Source organism: Microcaecilia unicolor, chromosome 5 (assembly GCF_901765095.1).
Source record: "Microcaecilia unicolor chromosome 5, aMicUni1.1, whole genome shotgun sequence".
In the NCBI taxonomy this organism is placed as follows: domain Eukaryota; kingdom Metazoa; phylum Chordata; class Amphibia; order Gymnophiona; family Siphonopidae; genus Microcaecilia; species Microcaecilia unicolor.
The window spans coordinates 8,585,827-8,608,062 of record NC_044035.1 but is presented as its reverse complement, the minus strand read 5'-3'; the positions used below and the strand labels follow the sequence as shown (position 1 = coordinate 8,608,062).

The window sequence follows — 22,236 nt, the reverse complement described above, 5'->3', positions numbered from 1 at the left end:
GAAATGAAACTCTGTCCCTTGTGAATTGCCAATGCTAGCTGGCACATCTGTAAATTATTAGGCTTACTGAATAGTTTTGTAAGCAGGCACGAGCCAGACATATGACATATTGTAGTTTAAGAATAGGCTGAAATACTATTTAGAGAGAGGCAATAGATTAGTATTTAGAAGTTCTGTTTATATTTAGGATATGTCTTATAAGAATGCTTACTTTAGAATATGTTGTATTCTGTGTAAATTAATAATTCTGTGTAGGATGTTTGTTCAACTCTGTGTTACTTTTAAAATGATCCTTTGTCTGCTGTTTAAGGCTGCAGTGAGGAGATCAACATGTGTTTTGAATTAACTATGGTCTTAGCTAGTTCTGTGTATGGAGCTGAGAGGTGAAAAAGGTCAGAACTAGTCAGCTCTCTTCTCTTTGATTAATTATAGGTAAAATGCAGGAATGGTCTTGGAAGTAATAACCTGATATGTATGCTATTAATTAAGATTGGCTTTTGACCTCTTTAATGAATGCCAGAGTTTAGTTAGCAGTTAGTATGAACCAGACTAGGAATATGAGAATAACCAATGTTAGATGGGGCCTCTTAGTCTCTAAGGGAATCCAGTCTAAGCCATAGATGAGACATCAATCATAATGAGAAATGTAAGAGTTCTGGAGACCAAATGTCTGGCTTGAGGGGCCCCAGGTCACAGGTCAGTTTAGGATGTCTGGAACCTATGTAACTGATATTTCAAAAGTAATGATTGGTTGAGGCAAGGTAGCCAATCAGTTTCTTAACCAATTGGGAGTAAAGGGGGCTAGGCTAGGAGGAGGGCTTAGGACCCTATTTAAGTGGGAGCAGAAGCAGTTTACGTCAGAAGGAGCTCAGAAGAAAGAGAAGGACAGAAGGAACAGACAGAAGAAGGAGAAGACAGCATAAGAAGAGAAGCAGCTGAGAGAAAGACACAGAGAGCTGAGAGAAAGACACAAAGAGCTGAGAGAAAGAGAAGAGAGCTAGAACTGATGTCTTGCTTTGTTTGCTGGCAAATAAAGAAGATTTCTCTCTCATACTGGTGTGTGCTGTCTGACTCCTGAAGTATCACAAATTCCTATCTCAATTCCTGCAACAGTACATTATATTTTACACATCACTTTATTTTATTGTATATCTTTTCATTTCATTTTTATTTTATTGCTTATATCTATATTATTTTTGCTTATCAATAGGGTGGAGCTAGGGCAGGGGCAGGGCTAAGGCGGGGCGGTGGCTAGGGTGGGGGTGAGGCTAGGATGGGGCCCCACCAAATTGGTCTGCACAGGGCCCCGCACTTGCTAAGACCGGCCCTGACAAGTGTAACCCTGGGTTAGCTATGAGCATCAGATGGGTTAGTGAAACACTTTTATGGACTGGGTTGAAATCTATTGATGTAAACAACTTACACTGTTTAACAGCACAACAACAGAAAAATGACCAAAAGAGGCTAATTTACAGAAAGGCAAATTAAATCTTAATAATAGCAATGACATGATATAGTTTCAGAAATGTATATATTAAAACAGTATAGTAGAACATTTATATAACACCAGTGGCGTACCAAGGGGGGGGGGGGCGGTGTGGGCAGTCCACCCCGGGTGCACGCCGCTGGGGGGGTGCTGCGCACCTGTCGGCTCTTCGTTTTCATGCTCCCTTTGCCCCGGAACAGGAAGTAACCTGTTCCGGGGCAGAGGGAGCATGAAAACGAAGAGCCGGCAGGCACGCGGCACCCCCCCCCCACCCAGCGGCGTGCACCTTAATAGACAGCACATTAGAACAATTAAATTACACAGATATAGTAACATAGTAGATGACGGCAGAAAAAGACCTGCACGGTCCATCCAGTCTGCCCAACAAGATAAACTCATATGTGCTACTTTTTGTGTATACCCTACTTTGATTTGTACCGTATAAGTCTGCCCAGCACTATCCCCACCTCCCAACCACCAGCCCCTCCTCCCACCACCGGCTCTGGCACAGACCGTATAAGTCTGCCCAGCACTATCCCTGCCTCCCAACCACATATAATGGTCATAATGTCATTGCAACACAATGAGACATCTTAACAGGCAGCAGAGGGGGACAAGTACAGTGGGGACATAAAGACTGACAAGATGGGTAAGACAAAGTTAATTGGAATAAGTAAGTGGGTGGCTAAAGTGAAGACAAATTATCCCCCCCCCCCCCCTGTTTACTAAGCCACATGGCAACACCGACACAGCCCCCCACTCAAAGTGAATGGGCTGTGTCGGCATTAGCGAAGCTTAGTAAACAGGAGGGTATATGTACAGTTGAATAAGGTATGAGGAACTGCTCTTAGTTACAAGCAGAGCGAGTAGGTAGTCATTCCTCACATGTACACACTGCTGCTACAAGTGGTGAACAGCACGTACTGCACTGATAACCCCGAAAAGGCATGCGTTTACAAAAAGAGCGAATACTACACTGATAATGTTGAGAGGGGCTGGTTCCCCACAGTAATGCAAACTTCGCAGAAGTATGCAAAAGACAATGGACTAGGAAGAAAAAGCCATTCAGTAGCAGTGATACCTCTTTTCTCTTCTTCCTTTGCAGGATAGGATACCAGCTCCCGTTGTTTGCAGGATTCTGTATCATGTTCATATCCACAATCAGTAAGTAAAAGACTTCCTGCCTTTATTTTGATGTGAACAGACACAGGCTTTGTAGTTCATGGACTGTTAGCATGTGTAGGTGGGATGAGGGAACATGACTTAACATTTCTCTGAAAGGCGTTGGACTGAGTGAAGTACTATGGGTTTAAGTGGAAAGCAGTGATCGCTTTAAATTCAAAAATGTATCTTTCATCCAGATGTAAACAGCAGATGATCATAGGTTGCATTTCATATAAATTATCCTTAATTATTCTATAACAGAATCACAGCAGAACTGCTAATTGCATCTTAATGAGTTTTGAATGAACATACATAAGAATAGTCATTCTGGCTCAGATCGATTCCATCTAATCCAGTATCCTGCTTCAACCAGTGTCCGATCCAGGTCACAAGTACCTGTCTGAATCCCAAAGAGTAGCAAGATTCTGGAATCCCAAACAGTAGCAAAATTCTGGAATCCCAAACAGTAGCAAAATTCTGGAATCCCAAACAGTAGCAAGATTCCGGAATCCCAAACAGTAGCAAGATTCCATGCTACTGATCCCAGGGCAAGCAGTGGCTTTCCTCATGTCTGCTTTAATTGCAGATTATGGACTTGCTTGTGGATCGAAGTTTTGCTTTTTTTTTTTTTTTTAATTATTATTTTATTTTTTTATTACCAGATTTGCCGGGGAACCTCTACCTTGGGGCGTCCCAAACCTATCCAGGCAACTCTACAATCTGTCAGGTTTTCAGGGTACTCACAATGAATATGATTAATTTTTATACAATGGAAGTCTAACATAAACAAAATAATCTTGTGTTCCAGTGACATTTACCTCGGTACCTAAAGATGGTTTTCAGGTTTAAAGATGTGTCAACTTTCTGATCAAACTTAAGCTTATTGTACAAATGAAACAACTGTTACAAATATGTGGAAAAAAAGTTAGAATGTTAAAAGTTCAAATAAAAATAAAGTAAAAAAAAAAAAAAAAAAAGATGTTTCTGGGAAGCAAAATTTTATATTTCTTGAAATTTCTAGGGTTTTGCAGATGTAGCCAGTCCTCCAATTAGTGGGGTTGAGGGTGACCCTTGAAGCAGGTACAAAGCTCTTTGTAGCTTATCTGTGACCAGATGCCCTACAGTCTCTTCTGCCACTCACTTCCCATGAAACACAGGGTCCCAGGCAGTTGGGTTAAAATTCTGTGGGCAGGCCCAAGCCGCCCACACCTGGAAATATGACAATGGAAGATGGCAAAGGTTTATATAAAAATACCTCTTTACTGGACACTCCCCAGAAGAACAAAGTACAGTAATAACCAAAGGTTTCAGACCCATTCTGGTGTCATTTGAAGTCCTTTGTTGTATGTTTTCATTCTTGTTGCCTTGCATCCCTCCTCTTCTTTCTTCCGTCAGATGGATCCTGCACCCTCCTTCATCTCTTTCTTCCTTACAAGTTCTGCCTTCTACTCAATAGGGACCTCCGACATCCCCACTCCTTCTCACTCTCTCAAAATACTCCAGTATACAGGGTCTGGGAGGGACCCTGTCCACCTCTCCTGCTTCTTCTCACTCCTTTCTGTGCAGTCACGTCACACACTGGCAAGTCCTTGGCCTGGATCCAGGTGCCCTTGGCCTGGATTGGCCACTGTCGTGGACAGGATGCTGGGCTCGATGGACCTTTGGTCTTTTCCCGGTGTGGCATTACTTATGTACTTATGTAATTTCATAAAAACAAGCTTGGAGTGGAGGAGCGGCCTAGTGGCTAGAGCACCGGTCTTGCAATCCAGAGGTGGCCAGTTCAAATCCCACTGCTGCTCCTTGTGATCTTGGGCATCACTTAACCCTCCATTGCCTCAGGTACATTGCCTCCATTGCCTCAGCCCTCCTGGGACAGAGAAATATCCAGTGTACCTGAATGTAACTCACCTTGAGCTACTACTGAAAAAGTTGTGAGCAAAATCTAAATAAAGATTCTAGAATTCTAAAGAATAACAAGATTCCATGCAGAATTTCAAAGTGTAGCAACATTCCATGTAGAACCCCAAAGAGTAACAAGATTCTTTGGGGTGGAGGAGTGGCCCAGTGGTTAGAGCACTGGTCTTGATATCCAGCGGTGGCCAGTTCAAATCCCGCTGCTGCTCCTTGTGATCTTGGGCAAGTCACTTAACCCTCCATTGCCTCAGATTGTGAGCCCTCCTGGGACAGAGAAATATCCAGTGTACCTGAATGTAACTCACCTTGAGCTGCTACTGAAGAAGGTGTGAGCAAAATCTAAATAAATAAATATTAATAATAATAATGCCAGACTTGACGTGAGGAGAAGAGAGACCAGTGCTGGAAAATGCGCTTCAGCTGGCGGGGGTTGGGGATCCCCATCAGCCAAGGTGCATGCAGTAGCAGCAGCAGGAACAGCGGCAATGGTGGGTGGGGGCAGCAAGGCAGTGCGGTGGTGGGGAGGGCAACTAAAATGTGTGGCCTCTGGCCCCCTCCCTTCTGAGGTCTGGCTACACCCCCTGGCTGGCCCACCCTCTCTGAGTAACTTCCTGTTTCCGCTGGGGCGGGCTGCAGTAGAGAGAGAGAGGGGGGGTGTTGAGCTGGTAGTAGGGCAGCACCTGTAAATCGCTGCAACCTCTCGACAAGTTTTGAAACAAATTAAAGTTAGACTCAGGGGAAGAATGTTGAGGGAGGAAGAGGGGAGATTCTGGCCTACTGGGTGGGAGTGGAGGAGAATGGGTAGAGAGCGTGTGAGAGATGGGCTTGGTGTACTAGAATGAAGGGAGGGGGAGAAATGTCAGACTTGGGGAGCGAGGGGGAAGGGAGAGAGGAAGAGATGTTGGAATCAGGGATGGAAGGGGGGAGTGGAGAGAAGATGAAAGACGAAGATGGGGAATGGAAGGGAGGGAGGGAGAGATGTCAAATTCATGGGAGGGGGTGGGAGAGGGATGGATGGGGCAGGATAGGGAGAGATGGACTTGGGGGAAGGTAGAGAGGTGGGAAGGGAGGATGGAGGAGCAGGGAGAGATGGGGAGGGAGAGAGAGAGATGGGCTCAGGAGAGGGCAAAGAGGGCTGATATCTCACCTTGCATCCAAACCAAAGTTTCAGCGTGCTTGTCTGACATTGCTGCCTGGATGTCTCAACGCCACCTGAAATTAAATATGACCAAAACCGAGCTTCTTATTTTCCCCCCCAAACCCACCTCCCCGCTCCCCCCGTTTTCTATTTCTGTTGATGGCTCTCTCATTCTCCCTGTCTCCTCAGCTCGAAACCTTGGGGTCATCTTTGACTCTTCTCTCTCCTTCTCTGCTCATATCCAGCAGACCGCCAAGACCTGTCGTTTCTTTCTTTACAACATCCGTAAAATCCGCCCCTTTCTTTCCGAGCACTCTACCAAAACCCTCATCCACACCCTTGTCACCTCTCGTTTAGACTACTGCAATCTGCTTCTTGCTGGCCTCCCACTTAGTCACCTCTCCCCTCTCCAGTCGGTTCAAAACTCTGCTGCCCGTCTCATCTTCCGCCAGGGTCGCTTTACTCATACTACCCCTCTCCTCAAGACCCTTCACTGGCTCCCTATCCGTTTTCGCATCCTGTTCAAACTTCTTCTACTAACCTATAAATGTATTCACTCTGCTGCTCCCCAGTATCTCTCCACACTCGTCCTTCCCTACACCCCTTCCCGTGCACTCTGCTCCATGGATAAATCCTTCTTATCTGTTCCCTTCTCCACTACTGCCAACTCCAGACTTCACGCCTTCTGTCTCGCTGCACCCTACGCCTGGAATAAACTTCCTGAGCCCCTACGTCTTGCCCCATCCTTGGCCACCTTTAAATCTAGACTGAAAGCCCACCTCTTTAACATTGCCTTTGACTCGTAACCACTTGTAACCACTCGCCTCCACCTACCCTCCTCTCTTCCTTCCCGTTCACATTAATTGATTTGATTTGCTTATTTTTTATTTTTTGTCTATTAGATTGTAAGCTCTTTGAGCAGGGACTGTCTTTCTTCTATGTTTGTGCAGCGCTGCGTATGCCTTGTAGCGCTATAGAAATGCTAAATAGTAGTAGTAGTAGTAGTAGGGCTGAAGGGGGAGAGGAAGAAATGGACGATACAGGGTAGAAGGGGGCAAAAGGAGAGATGGACTCAGGGAGGGGGGAGGTGGGAGATGGACTTGTGAAAGGTGGAGGGGGAAATGGGGAGAATAGGAGATGGACTCTGGGAAGGAGGATTGAGAGATGTCTCATGAGGTAGAAGGGAGGGAACGAGAGCTGTCAGGCGGTGGAAAGGTTACAAGCGTGGAGTGAGGGAGAAGGCGGGGGGATGCTAGGAATGGTGGATCCATGTGGGAGAGGCCATAAGTACATAAGTATTGCCATACTGGGAAAGACCAAAGGCCCATCAAGCCCAGCATCCTGTTTCCAACAGTGGCCAATCCAGGTCACAAATACCTGGCAAGATCCCAAAAAAGTACAAAACATTTTATACTGCTTAACCCAGAAATAGTGGATTTTCCACAAGTCCATTTAATAATGGTCTATGGACTTTTCCTTTAGGAAGCCATCCAAACCTTTTTTAAACTCTGCTAAGCTAACCGCCTTTACCACATTCTCTGGCAACGAATTCCAGAGTTTAATTACACATTGAGTGAAGAAACATTTTCTCTGATTCGTTTTAAATTTACTACATTGTAGCTTCATCGCATTCCCCCTAGCCCTAGTATTTTTGGAAAGCGGAAACAGATGCTTCACATCTACCCGTTCAACTCCACTCATTATTTTATAGACCTCTGTCATATCTTCCCTCAGCCGCCTTTTCTCCAAGCTAAAGAGCCCTAGCCACTTTAGACTTTCCTCATAGGGAAGTCATCCCACCCCCCTTATCATTTTCACCGCCCTTCTCTGCACCTTTTCTAATTCCACTATATCTTTTTTTGAGATGCGGCGACCAGAATTGAACACAATATTCGAGGTGCGGTCACACCATGGAGCAACACAAAGGCATTATAGCATCCACATTTTTGTTTGCCATTCCTTTCCTAATAATACCTAACATTCTATTTGCTTTCTTAGCCACCGCAGCACACTGAGCAGAAGGTTTCAACGTATCATCAACGATGACACCTATATCCCTTTCTTGGTCCATGACTCCTAACGTGGAACCTTGCATGACATAGCTATAATTTGGGTTCCTCTTTTCCACATGCATCACTTTGCACTTGCTCAAATTAAAAGTCATCTGTCATTTAGACGCCCAGTCTCCCAGTCTCGTAAGGTCCTCTTGTAATTTTCACAATCCTCCCGCGATTTAACGACTTTGAATAACTTTTTGTCATCAGCAAATTTAATTTCCTCACTAGTTACTCCCATCTTTAGGTCATTTATACATATGTTAAAAAGCAGTGGTCCCAGTACAGACCCCAGGGAACCCCACTAACTACCCTTCATCATCGAGAATACTGACCATTTAACCCTACTCTCTGTTTTCTATCTTTTAATCAGTTTTTAATCCACAATTTTTTATTTTTGTTACATTTGTACCCCGCACTTTCCCACTCATGGCAGGCTCAATGCGGCTTACATGGGGCAATGGAGGGTTAAGTGACTTGCCCAGAGTCACGAGGAGCTGCCTGTGCCTGAAGTGGGAATCAAACTCAGTTCCTCAGGACCAAAGTCCACCACCCTAACCACTAGGCCACTCCACAATAGAACACCACATCCTATCCCATGACTCTCCAATTTCCTCTGGAGTCTTTCATGAGGTACTTTGTTAAACGCCTTCTGAAAATCCAGATACACAATATCAACCGGCTCACATTTATCCACATGTTTGTTCACCCCTTCAAAGAAATGTAGTAGATTGGTGAAGCAAGATTTGCCTTCACTAAATCCATGTTGACTTTGTCTCATTAATCCATGCTTTTGAATATGCTATGTAATTTTGTTCTTTATAATAGTCTCTACCATTTTGCCTGGCACTGATGTCAGACTCACCGGTCTATAATTTCCCAGATCTCCTCTCGAACCTTTTTTAAAAAATTGGCGTTACATTGGCCACCCTCCAATCTTTCGTTACCAAGCTCGATTTTAAGGATAAATTACATATTACTAACAATAGCTCCACAAGTTCATTTTTCAGTACTCTGGGATGAATACCATCCGGTCCAGGAGATTTGCTACTCTTCAGTTTGTAGAACTGCCCCATTACATCCTCCAGGTTTACAGAGAATTCATTAATTTTCTCCAACTCATCAGCTTTGAATACCATTTGTGGTACTGATATCCCAACCAAATCTTCCTCGGTGAAGACTGAAGCAAAGAATTCATTTAATCTCTCCGCTACAGCTTTGTCTTCCCTGATCGCCCCTTTTACTCCTCACTAATCTAGCAGTCCAACCGATTCTTTTGCCGGCTTCCTGCTTTTAATATACCTAAAAAAAAGTTTTACTATGTGTTTTTGCCTCCAACGCAATCTTTATTTCGAAGTCTCTCTTAGCCTTCCTTATCAGCGCTTTGCATTTGACTTGACATTCCTTATGCCGTTTCTTATTATTTTCAGTCGGTTCCTTCTTCCATTTTCTGAAGGATTTTATTTTAGCTCTAATAGCTTCCTTCACCTCACTTTTTAACCACGCCAGCTGTCATTTGGTCTTCCATCCTCCTTTTTTAATACACGGAATATATTTGGCTTGGGCTTCCAGGATGGTGTTTTTGAACAGCATCCACGCCTGATGTAAATTTTTGACCCTCGCAGTCGCTCCTCTGAGTTTTTTTTTCACCATTCTTCTCATTTTATCATAGTCTCCTTTTTTAAAGTTAAACACTAACGTATTTGATTTCCTATGTATACTTACTTCAAAGCTAATATAAAATCCGATCATATTATGATCAGTGTTATCAAGCGGACCCAGCACCATTATCTCCTGCACTAGATCACGTGCTCCACCAAAGACTAGGTTTAGAATTTTTCCTTCTCTCGTCGGCTCCTGTACCAGCTGCTCCATAAAGCTGTCCTTGATTTCATCAAGGAATTTTACCTCCCTAGCGTGCCCCGATGTTACATTTACCCAGTCAATATCAGGGTAATTGAAATCACCCATTATTATTGTGTTGCCCAGTTTGTTTGCGTCCCTAATTTCCTTTAACATGGGAGGGGTGTGAAGGACATGAGTGAGAAGAGGATAGTGAGCACAGAGGGTAGAATGTGGTAACTGAGAGCACATAAAAGGGAATAAGAGGATGGAAAATGTGAGAGCTAGGGAAAGATAGAAGGAGATAGAAGGTTGATAAGTAGATGAAAAGTGAAAAGGAATAGAAGGTGATTTCTGATCTGACGAAGAAGGGCTACCTTTGAAAGCTAATCAAAAAACGTATTGTTAGTCCAATAAAAACGGTAACATCTTATTTTCTTTTCTATGTTTTATTTTATTCTATTTCCATTGATTACCTTTGGAAGTGGACTAACACAGCGACCACATCTCTCTATTTTGAATTTATTAACTGGAATATGTTAAGCTTTGGCAGATGTGCATCGCAGATGACACTGAATTGTTTTCTATGACTCCCAACCCCCTTACTCCCTGATTGTAGTTTTGAGGAGGAGCTGGGGAGGGTGGGCGGTGGGCTCCATCTCAACCTTCACCTCCTGGGGCAGCAGATTGCCAAATACAGAGTGGATGCAGGGACAACCCAAGGAAAAGGTAGCTGTCAGTACAGAGAAAGAGACAGCTGAAGGGGGATATGATTGAGGGCTACAAAATCCTACATGGAATAGAATTTGTAAACATAAATCGATTTTGTACACTGGAAAAGTACAAAGACTAGGGCACGCTTAATGAAGTTACACGATAATACTTTTAAAACAAACAGGAGAAAATATTTTTTTTTTCACTCAACAAAGAGTTAAGCGCTGGAACTCGTTGCTGGAGGATGTGGTAACAGCAGTTAGGGTATCTGGGTTTAAAAAACAGGTTTGGGCAAGTTCCTGGAGGAAAAGTCCATAATTTGTTACTGACATAGACATGGGGAAAGCCACTGCTTATCCCTGGGATCAGTGGCATGGAATGTTGCTACTCTTTGGGATTTCGGATTGTTGCTACTCTTTGGGATTCTTTCAGATACTTGTGACCCAAATTGGCCACAGTTGGAAGCAGGATACTGGGTTAGATGGACCTTCGGTCTGACCCACCATTTTGGCTATTCTTGTGTTCTAAATGCTGCATAAATGAAGTAGACAAAGGTTTAAAAAATATGGTTTTGGTCTCTCTGCAGTGTTCGCATTTGCAGGAAGTTACGCTGTGCTCTTCATCGCAAGGTCCCTGCAAGGAATCGGCTCCTCCTGTTCATCGGTGGCAGGTACAGTATGGGAAAAACATGGCAATCATTTAGTACCACCCCAGCTACAGCAGCTGGCAAGAAGGACTGTGCTATGAAAGTCTTTGGGGGTTTTTTGCAGAAAACCTCAGGGGAACTGACCATCTTTCCTCTCTTTTCACAAACATTTTCACCAAATCAAATTCTGCTGTTTTTCACAAGAAAAAATGTTGCCAGTTTTCATGAAACTGAAATGAAATTGACAGATTTTTGCAATAATTCCATGAAACAGATGTTTAGGTCAGCAACAGGCTCATTTTCGAAAGAGAAGGACGCCCATCTTTCCACACAAATCGGAAGATGGGCGTCCTTCTCACAGGGTCGCCCAAATCGGTATAATCAAAAGCCGATTTTGGGCATCCCCAACTGCTTTCCGTCGCAGGGACGACCAAAGTTCACGGGGCATGTTAGAGGCATAGCGAAGGCGGGACTTGGGCGTGCCTAACACATGGATGTCCTCGACCCATAATGGAAAAAAAAGGGATTCCCTGACGAGCACTTAGACGACTTTACCTGGTCCTGTTTGTCTTATGACCAAGGCACAAAATGATGCCCAAACTGACCAGATGACCACCGGAGAGAATCAGGGATGACTTCCCCTTACTCTCCCAGTGGTCACTAACCCCTCCGACCCTCAAAAAAATCTTTCAAAATATTTTGTGCCAGCCTCAAATGTCATACTAAGGTCCATAACAGCAGTATGCAGGTCCCTGGAGCAGTTTTAGTGGGTGCAGTGCACTTCAGGCAGGCGGACCCAGACCCATCCCCCCTCTACCTGTTACACTTATGGTGGTAAATGTGAGCCCTCCAAAACCCACCAGAAACCCACTGTACCCACATCTAGGTGCCCCCTTCACCCATAAGGGCTATGGTAGTGGTGTACAGTTGTGGGTAGTGGGTTTGGGGGGGATTTGGGGGGCTCAGCACACAAGGTAAGGGAGCTATGTACTTGGGAGCAATGTCTGAAGTCCACTGCAGTGCCCCCTAGGGTGCCCGGTTGATGTCCTGGCATGTCAGGGGGACCAGTGCACTATGAATGCTGGCTCCTTCCACGACCAAAGGGCTTGCATTTGGTCGTTTCTGAGATGGGCATCCGTGGTTTCCATTATCGTCAAAAATCAGAAATGACCAAGTCTAGGGACGACCATCTCTAAGGATGACCTAAATTTCAGGATTTGGGTGTCCCCGACCGTATTATCGAAACGAAAGATGGACGTCCATCTTGTTTTGATAATACGGGTTTCCCCGCCCCTCCACCAGGACATTTTGCAAGGACGTCCTCAGCAAAACTTGGGCGTCCCTTTCGATTATGCCCCTCCATGTCTCTCCATGTACATCTTGCTAGGTAAACTGCCTACTATTTTCGTCACTTTTCTCGGAATCACTTCAAGTCTTTTTACATCCTTAGCAAGATAAGACCTCCAAAACTGAACACAATACTCCAAATGGGGCCTCAGCAACAACTTGTTCAGGGGCATCAACACCTCTTTTCTTCTGCTGGTTATACCCTTCTCTATACAGCCTAGCATCCTTCTGACCACAGCCACTGCCTTGTCACCTTGAAATCTTCGGACACCATCACCCCAAGGTCCCTCTCCTGAAAACCCAGCCATGAAGATCTCGTCTCATGGTTTTCAGTATCATCTTTATGCTGATGACACCCAGCTATACCTCTCCACACCTGACATCACTGCGGAGACTCAGGCCAAGTTATCGGCCTGTTTATCCGACATTGCGGCATGGATGTCCAACCGCCACCTGAAGCTGAACATGTCCAAGACCGAGCTCCTTGTCTTTCCTCCTAAACCCACTTTTCCTCTTCCTCCACTCTCTATCTCTGTTGATAACACCCTCATCCTCCCCGTCCCATCTGCCCGCAACCTCGGAGTCATCTTCGACTCCTCCCTCTCCTTCTCTGCGCATATCCAACAGACTGCCAAGACCTGTGGCTTCTTCCTCCTCAACATCAGCAAAATTCGCCCTTTCCTCTCTGAGCATACCACCAGAACTCTCGTCCATGCTCTCATTACCTCTCGCCTTGATTACTGCAACTTACTCCTCACCGGCCTCCCACTCGGCCATCTATCCCCCCTTCAATCCGTTCAGAACGCTGCTGCACGTCTTATATTCCGCCAAAACCGATATACTCATATCACCCCTCTCCTTAAATCACTTCATTGGCTTCCGATCAGATATCGCATACAATTCAAGCTCCTCCTCCTTACCTACAAATGCACTCAGTCTGCGGCTCCTCACTACCTCTCCACCCTCATCTCCCCCTATGTTCCCGCCCGCAACCTCCGCTCACAGGACAAAGCCCTTCTCTCAGTACCCTTCTCCACCACTACCAACTCCAGGCTCCGCTCATTCTGCCTTGCCTCACCCTATGCCTGGAATAATCTTCCTTTACCCATACGCCATGCCCCCTCCCTACCCATCTTCAAATCTCTGCTTAAAACTCACCTCTTCAATGCTGCCTTCGGCGCCTAACCGCTCAAGAAATATAAAATACCCCAATCTATCCACCCTATCAGATTAACTGTTCACTCGTCCTCTAGATTGTTAATTTGTCTTTAGATTGTTCTCTTATCTTTTAGATTGTAAGCTCTTTGAGCAGGGACTGTCCTTCTATGTTTGAATTGTACAGCGCTGCGTAACCCTAGTAGCGCTTTAGAAATGGTTGTTGTTGTTGTATGAAGAGAGAGAGAGAGAAACTGGAACATTTCTGATGACACTGTAGCTCATTTGGATATTCAAAAACCGATAGGGATACAAAAATCCTATTATGTCAGCAGAAGTGCTGGGACGGTTGTGGACCAGTGTCTGGCGATGCTCTTGATCAGTTATTGTTCATAATTAAATCAGGATTTCACAGTTCTTTAAGGATATACAGGGAAAGTGAATGAAAAACGAAACAACTGTTAGTTTTCTAGCAAACAGAGCCTTTCTTACATTTTTATAGTACAAGTGAATTTGCCACAACCTCCCTTCCTCATAGGTCTTTCTGCTCTTCAGGGGTTCCTTCAAGTTGGTGTTATGAGTTTTAAAGGTCAGCGGTGTGTACAGTCTGAAGTTACCCAGGTCTCTGCTCTTTGCATTCACCACCTGCAATTTCTAGGTTTAGCGAGCTGGCCAGGAAGGATTTCAAAACACAGGATCCTATTCACTAAACGACATATAGATGCAACCTCAAACAAAACAGTGAATACTATGGACCTTGAAAGGTATTTGAATGATGTAAATTTTTACAAAAAAAGGAGGAAAAGACCTCGTAAAACTGCTTACCATGAACCTCTGTTGAAATCGTTCATAACTGGTCAGAAAAACCTCCTTTAACAAAGTGTCCAAAACAATCCAGATACATCTGTCCATGTTTCAAAGTCATTGAATTAAATACTTAAATCAGTCACAAACATCAAAAGCATACTTAACTTTAGAGTAACGTAATCTCTAACTACTGTTAAATGTAAGCCACTCTGAACCAAAACTTGTTTTTGGATAATTGTGGGATACAAACGTAAATAAATAAATGAAATAGTGATTCTTCAACAAAGAGGGTCCCTGTCCTCGAAGACTTTTACGCAGTACTTCGGATCTACAAATAGCGAAGCAAATCCCATTTCATGGCTTTTCAAGCAGCGCCCCTTTATTCAGGGCAGAGGAGCAGAACAGTGTTGATCCCAATTGGGACCCGTTTTGCTAATGGCTTCTACTGGAGACCTCACCATGCTGGTACTCATGCCACGCCAACTGGCTCACAAGAGCACTTCAAATGTACACATACAGCACCCTCTGGAGTGGATGATAAAGCACCTTTCTCAGGGTTACTTCCAGCAGGAGGAATGATGAAAGGCTAAAGCGGCTAGGGCTTTTCAGCTTGGAGAAAAGACGGCTGAGGGGAGATATGATAGAGGTCTATAAAATAATGAGTGGTGTAGAGCGGGTAGACGTGAATCGCTCGTTTACTCTTTCCAAAAATACTAGGACTAGGGGGCATTCAGTGAAGCTATAAAGTAGTAAATTTAAAACGAATCAGACAAAATTTTTCTTCACTCAACGTGTAATTAAACTCTGGAATTCGTTTCCAGAGAATGTGGTAAAGGTAATTAGCTTAGCGGGATTTTAAAAAGGTTTGGACAGCTTCTTAATGGAAAAGTCCACAGACCATTATTAAAATGGACTTCGGGGAAAATCCACTGCTTATTTCTGGGATAAGCAGCATAAAATGTACTGAACTTTTGGGGGATCTTGTTAGGTATTTGTGATCTGGATTGGCCACTGTTGGAAACAGGATGCTGAGCTTGATGGACCTTTGGTCTGTCCCAGTGTGGCAACACTTATGTACTAACAATAGGTAAGAGAAAGGCAAAGTTTTCGCTGTTGCTGCAGCATAAATCGGTGATTCAAGGTTCTATTGATCGGCAATCGGCCCCTTTTATGTCTGCTACTACCAAGAAAGGGAGAAGAAAAGTGTGCGCTTCAGTGAAGCCCCCCCTTCACAATCTACATCCTGATGAGAAGTCCCCAGGTTGGAGGTCAACCAACGAGCTGCGAAAAGGAGGTTCTTTGTAGCCCTGATCTAATCTGAATAATTCTAACCTGTTTGATCCCTTAATATGGTTCAAAGTGCCTTACAAGAACGAGGATGATACATTGATAAAAAAAAAAGAAAAAAATACATTAGTGCAAATATTTTTGAAATAAATGTTTTCAATTCCCTTCTAAATGAGGGATAAGAACTTTGCAGTTTTATTGACAATGGGAGACCATTCCAGACCTGAGTATCTTGAAATATGAAGGAGGTTTCTAATGTCTTTTTTTTTCTATGTACATATTTAAATAAAAGATAATTCAGTAAAAATCAATCTACAGATCTCAATATGCATTTTGTAGGGGGAAAAATAACCATGTTAGAAACAACAAATCCGTACAGAACCTTGAAGACAAGACATGCCAAGTCCACCCAAGCTCAAACAGGCAACCAGTGGAGAGAGATGAAAAGTGGCGTACCATGAGTAAATCTCGTTTTTTAAAAATATCAACCTAGCAGCCACATTCTCTAGTAGTTGCAGCTTCTTCCAGGTTCTAGTGGATAATCCAGAATATAAAACATTGTGTAATAGTCCAGTTGCGATAACACCAACTGTTGAACTAGTCATGCAAAATGATCTTCATAGAAATAAACCCGGATTATTCGAAGATGCTCAAGAGTCAGAAACACTTTTCTGCAAATGTTATTTACTTGAAGATCAAAAGATAAAGACTGATCCAGAGTTACTTCCAAGATTTCACCTGAATCTCGAAAAACCATCTTTGGCAGTCATTCAACAGCTTTGCCAAAGCATTTTATATTGGTTTTTAGTTATACAGTTAGTGTCTTCCGGTGAATACGGTTATAATCCAAAAGGGTTGTTCTAATCAGTAAGAATATGTTTTCGGCATAGGAAAATAGGTGTTTATTTTGTTCCAGGGTAATCGTACTCAAGAAGCACATTAAAAACATTAAGTACTAGTGGTGAAAATGGTGAACCCTGGAGTACTCCACAAAGTTTTTCACTTAGGTGAGAATTCTTCATCTTTGCTTATGCAGTAAGATCTATTAACAAGGAATTGATGAAACCGTTCTGAAATTCCTAATTCATTTAACTTATATAGCAGAATGTCATGGTCAACAGTATGAAATGCTGCGGAAATATCAAATTGTAATAGAACTGTTTGATTACATATATTTGTGGACTTTTTTGCTTTAAAGACCAAAATCAGCCTGTGAAGGCTTCTGAAGCCAGAGATGTGTAATATTTCAAATTTCTCCAGAAATTTAGATAACAGCTGTCCCAATAATTTAGTGAAAAGGGAATATTTGCTAGAGGGGTCTGAAACTATTAGGCTCTGGCATAATCAGTTTAGCTGATTTGGGGATTGGGGTTAACATTATCTCAGTGGCGTTCCGAGGGGCGCTGACACCCAGGGCGGATTGCCGATGCGCCCCGCCCCCCTATGCAGCGCGTCCCCCCCCCTGGCGAAGGGACACCCCCCACCTTGACGAAAGAACCCTCCCCCGGGTGTACGCCGCTGTGGGGTGCCGCACGCCAGTCAGCGTCATTGGTTTCCATGCTCCCTCTGCCCCGGAACAGGTTACTTCTTGTTCCGGGGCAGAAGGAGCATGGAAACCAACGACGCTGACGGGCGCGTGGCACCCCCCCCAGCGGCGTGCACCCGGGACGGACTGCCCCCACCGCCCCCCCTTGGTACGCCACTGCATTATCTCACCCACCAGAGAAGAAAAATATCCAATTGACAAGACGCAGTTCAGAAAATAGATACCCCCAAACTGTGAATAAAATGTGGATGGTTTTCAAAACAAAAGTGGGGCAACAGTCCAGAAGGGAAATTAAGTACAGGTCTTATCTCATTTGTAGTGACTAAAAAACCCCCCAAAAAACAGTTCTATTGACTGGCATAGCCGGCAAGCGGCGAGGGCAACATTCCCTGGGCCTGGGCCTCCAGGGGGGGGCCAGCGCAGGGGTCCCTCTCTCTCTCCTGCTCCTGACGGGACACGGGTGATCGCGTCCCATCTTCCCGACAGGAGCAGGAGAGAGAAATCTCCGTCACTGCATTGCCTGCCTAGCAGCTGCTGGGGCCCTCAGGCCACACATTCTCAGTTTTGAGACTGAGCATGTGTGACCTGAGGAAAGCAGTCGCAGGGGCAGGCAATGCTGAGCAGAGGAAGGAGCTGCACTGCCTGCAGCTGGCAGGGCCAGCCAAGGTACTTCGGGCTGCGGCAGTGGTGATGACGATTTGGGGGGGGGGGGGCAGTGGCGGCGATGAGAATTCTGCCTTGGGCCCAGCGGCGGCAGCCCTGCCCTGGGCCCAGCTCAGTCTCTTGGTAGCCCTGTTGACTGGTAATCCTGCTTCAGAGTAAAAGATAAGTACATAAGCATCTCCATGCTGGGATAGACCAAGGGTCCATCGAGCCCAGCACCCTGTCACTGACAGCGGCCAAAAGAACAAGCAATTTGTCCCGCCCATCCTAGAAATACTGTATTATTCCCTCATCCATTCAATAACATTCTATGGCTTTTTCCTCCAGGAAGCCATCCAACCCTCTTTTGAAGTCTGCTAAGTTAACCGCCTTAACCACCTTTTCCGGCAGTGAATTCCAGAGTTTAACTACGCGTTGAGTGAACAAAAATTTCCTCAGATTCGTTTTAAATTTACCACACTGCAGCTTCATCGCATGCCCCCTTGTCCTAGTATTTTTGGAAAGCGTAAACAGATGTTCCACATCGACCCGTTCCACTCCACTCATTATCTTATAGACCTCTATCATATCTCCCCTCAGCCACCTTTTCTCCAAGCTGAATAACCCCAGCCTCTTCAGCCTTTTCCTGATAGGGAAGTCATCCCATCCTCTGTATCATCTTTGTCGCCCTTCTCTGCACCTTTTCCAATTCCACTGTGTCTTTTTTGAGGTGCGGCGACCAGAATTGAACGCAATACTTGGGTAGTTGTTGAGATTTAAAAGGAAAATACTGTCGTACAGAGGAAATGTTCTCTCCCAAAAAAGTAGCACATCTAGTCATATTAGTCTGTTCCATATGTTGACATGAGTCTCTAATGCTTGTTTTCAAATGTTTTAGGGCCCTGTTTACTAAGCAGCGTTATAGGTGCGTTAACATTTTTAATGCACGCTAACTATGTACATGCCTACAATATCCCTATAGCCTGTATGGTTAGCCCCTCTTTTCTTATCTTTTCTGTATGAGAAATGTTATTTTGAAAACTGTATCAATAAAAAAACAATCAAAAAGAAAATAATTGCTACCAAAGTTTCTGCTCATAGAAGTAGCAAAATATGGATTATGAAATGTATAAATCTGTACAACACTTCCAATGAAGGGAGATCACTTGTTTCCTGGGGAAACACCCAATTTTGGTACTCAGGGTCACTCTTAATATAATCTAGTGGTACTCACAGATCCGTAAGTAGCTGATTCTCATGACACGAGGATTCCAGTTCCACAACTGAAAGTTTTACAAGTGAAGAGAGAGAGAGAGAGAGAAGTTTTAAAGTCAGTGAATCCAAATTCAGATACAGAGAAGTTTTGCGTTTGGCTCAGACATTGACCCAGAAAAGTAAAACCTTAGTAAAATTCATGCAAAGGCACGGACTCCTTCCTACCCTGCAGTCACCTGTCATTCAACTGACGTATTGAGTGGAAATCACATGACTCTCCCCACAAGATCAGGAAGGAACATTCTGGTTACTTGATTTCCAGGCAGTGTTCACAGCTATGTATTTGTCAATGACCAGGGGACTGTCTTTGAAAAGCAAAATATTTGTCCGTCCCTCCCAGGAGGAAGCCTTCCGAGGATCTAATCATGTGTTTTTTCTGCAGGAATGGGACTGCTGGCCAGCGTTTACACCAATGACCAGGAGAGAGGCAACGCCATGGGGATCGCTCTCGGAGGTCTCGCCCTGGGAGTCTTAGGTTAGTGTTGGGGGTCACTCCTACAGCTGTAAAGGACTAATAATCACTCGATGCAGTGGCGTACCAAGGGGGAGCGGTGGGGGCGGTCCGCCCCGGGTGAACGCCGCTGGAGGGGTGCCGCGCGCCGGTCAGCTTCCTTCGTTTCCATGCTCCCTATGCCCTGGAACAGGAAGTAACCTGTTCTGGGGCAGAGGGAGCATGGAAACGAAGGAAGCTGACCAGTGCGCAGCACCCCCCAGCGGCGTGCACCAGGGGGGGTCTTTCGCTGGGTGGGGGTGTCCTTTCACCGGGGGGGGTCGCGCTGCACTGGGGGGGCGCTGCACCCAGGGGGCGGGGCGCATCGGTGATCCGCCCCGGGTGTCAGCCCCCCTAGGAACGCCACTGACTCGATGTGAGAGAAAAAAGAACACAAGAAGTATTTAGAAATCATTCCTTATAATTTCCTTTGGAGCCTTTTATTAAATCTTTGCATGCGTCAAATGCTGTACATCCTATTTTGTAGATGAACTAAAAAAGCAGAATGGTAAAACAATGAAGTTTAATAGAAGACCCAAAAGGTCTAAAAGCAAACAACAATACCCAATCTTTTAGAAGAGGACATATCTTTTTGGACTTAATAATGTTTGCTATGGGTCATTGCAGTTGAGTATTTTGCATTTTATGTGGGTCAATAATTCTTAATTCAATAAGTTTTTATCATTTTTTCATTTTTAGGTTTTTTATCACAAATTTTGCATGGGGTGCATTTTTAACACCACCTTTTTTTTTAGGTATGTGTGTTCTGGAATTCACTGTCCAATGAATTAAGCAAAATCGAGCAAATGCTATACTATCATAGTTTTGTATATCACTAGTTTTCCAAAAGGATTCACAGCAATTTATAGTAAATAACAAAAGCTCCAACAATGAGGAGGAATTCACAATCTAAAGCCAACATAACAATACTTACAAAAACATAATACAACAAAAAAAAAAACCAAAATTAAATTTAAAAACAAAAATTCTTAAAAGTAAGTCAGAGTTGTTGCTCAAACAAGTAAGCTTTTAGTCCTTTCCTAAATCAAAAATAAGAAGGCACGAACTTCAAATTAAGAGGCAATTTATTCCTTACTCTAGCCCCATAAAAAGGAAAGGAAACCTCAAAAATAGATTTAAATCTTTTTTTTTTAGAGAAGAAAATCCTAGTTTCAAAGTTCTCAAGAAACCTACCGTATTTTTCGGACTATAAGACGCACTTTTTTCCCCCAAAATTTGGGAGGAAAATGGGGGGTGCGTCTTATAGTCCGAAGGTAGCGAGTTTTGGATCGCCGTCCCCTACTTACGCGATGCCGTGTTCCCTGGTGGTCTAGTGACGTCGGGGCAGGAAAGAGCCCCCTCTTTCCTGCCCATCGCGCTGCTCTCCGTGCTCCTGACTGCTTCCTGACGGTCTCGGGAACATGGCATCGCGTAAGTAGGGGACGGCGATCCAAAACTCGGACAAGACGCACCGGAGCACCTAGGTTTTAGAGGAGGGAAAAAGGAAAAATTTTTTTTTCCTATTTCCCTCCTCTAAAACCTAGGTGCGTCTTATGGTCCAGTGCGTCTTATAGTCCGAAAAATACGGTAATTTTCTGCCCATAGATGGAAACACCAGCAAATCACTCAAACCCTCGGAATTTAAACCAAATATTGATTTGAATATTAAGCAAAGTATTTTAAAATCAATACATTTACATATTGTCAACCAATTCAAATCTTGAAAAATAGGAGATGAAACATCTAATACCACTTATTAGCCTAATAGCAGTGGTTCTGCATCAGCTGTAAATGATTTAACAACTTAATTGAAATCTGAGAATAAAGAGAATTGCAGTAATCTAATTGTGATAACAAAACCATTTGTGCTATAGTTCAGGAGTGTGGTAGCCGTGTTAGTCCACTCTTAAGGTTATCAATAGAAATCAAACAAAATAAAACATGGAAAAGAAAATAAGATGATACCTTTTTTATTGGACATAACTTAATACATTTCTTGATTAGCTTTCGAAGGTTGCCCTTCTTCGTCAGATCGGAAATAAGCAAATGTGCTAGCTGACAGTGTATATAAGTGAAAACATTCAAGCATTACTATGACAGTCTGACAGGGTGGGAGGATGGGGGTGGGTCGGAGGAATGCATGGGGACATCAAAGCATATCATTGATATTCTAACAGGGTGGGTGTGGATAGGTGAGGGGTGGGGTGATCAACAGAGATATACAGCTTTATGGTTTACTAGTAAAAAAGGCCCGTTTCTGTAGGCAAGGAAACGGGCCTTAGGCAGGCAATTCCCCCCCCCCCCCCCCCCCCCGTGCTACGGCCCCCTCGAACCCCCCCTTCCGCGAACCTGTCGTTCCCACCGCCACCGCCGCCGCCGCTGCCGTTGTTGTGCTACCTTCCCTTCCCGTAGGTTCCTCAATCATCTTCTTAGAAAGTTTAACTCCGTGCGTCTGCACGGAGTTAAACTTTCTAAGAAGATGATTGAGGAACCCACCCGAAGGTAGTGCACAACAGCGGCGGGAGGGGGGGTGCGGTTTTCGGCGTTCCGGGGGGGGGGATCGACAGGTTCGTGGGAGGGGGTGGGTTTCGAGGGGGCCATAGCGTGGGGGGGTGACAGCTGATTCCGAGGCAGTAGGAGGAGTAGGGAAACACGTGCTCTTGCCTTGGAATCAGCTGTGTTGACGTCAATGACGTCCGTGCGTGTCTGCCTCGCAGACCACTTGCAGC

At 44.5% G+C, this 22,236-nt stretch overlaps 1 protein-coding gene across 1 annotated transcript in view; it reads left to right on the top strand.

Annotated features, from left to right (window-relative positions):
* Window positions 1-22,236, top strand: part of SLC18A2 (solute carrier family 18 member A2) — a 138,165-nt gene that overhangs the window by 37,970 nt on the left and 77,959 nt on the right. The window contains exons 4-6 of the mRNA XM_030204747.1: window positions 2,592-2,650; window positions 10,899-10,982; window positions 19,400-19,492. Of these exons, the coding sequence (XP_030060607.1) occupies window positions 2,592-2,650; window positions 10,899-10,982; window positions 19,400-19,492 (236 nt within the window). The remainder of the gene's footprint in view (window positions 1-2,591; window positions 2,651-10,898; window positions 10,983-19,399; window positions 19,493-22,236) is intronic.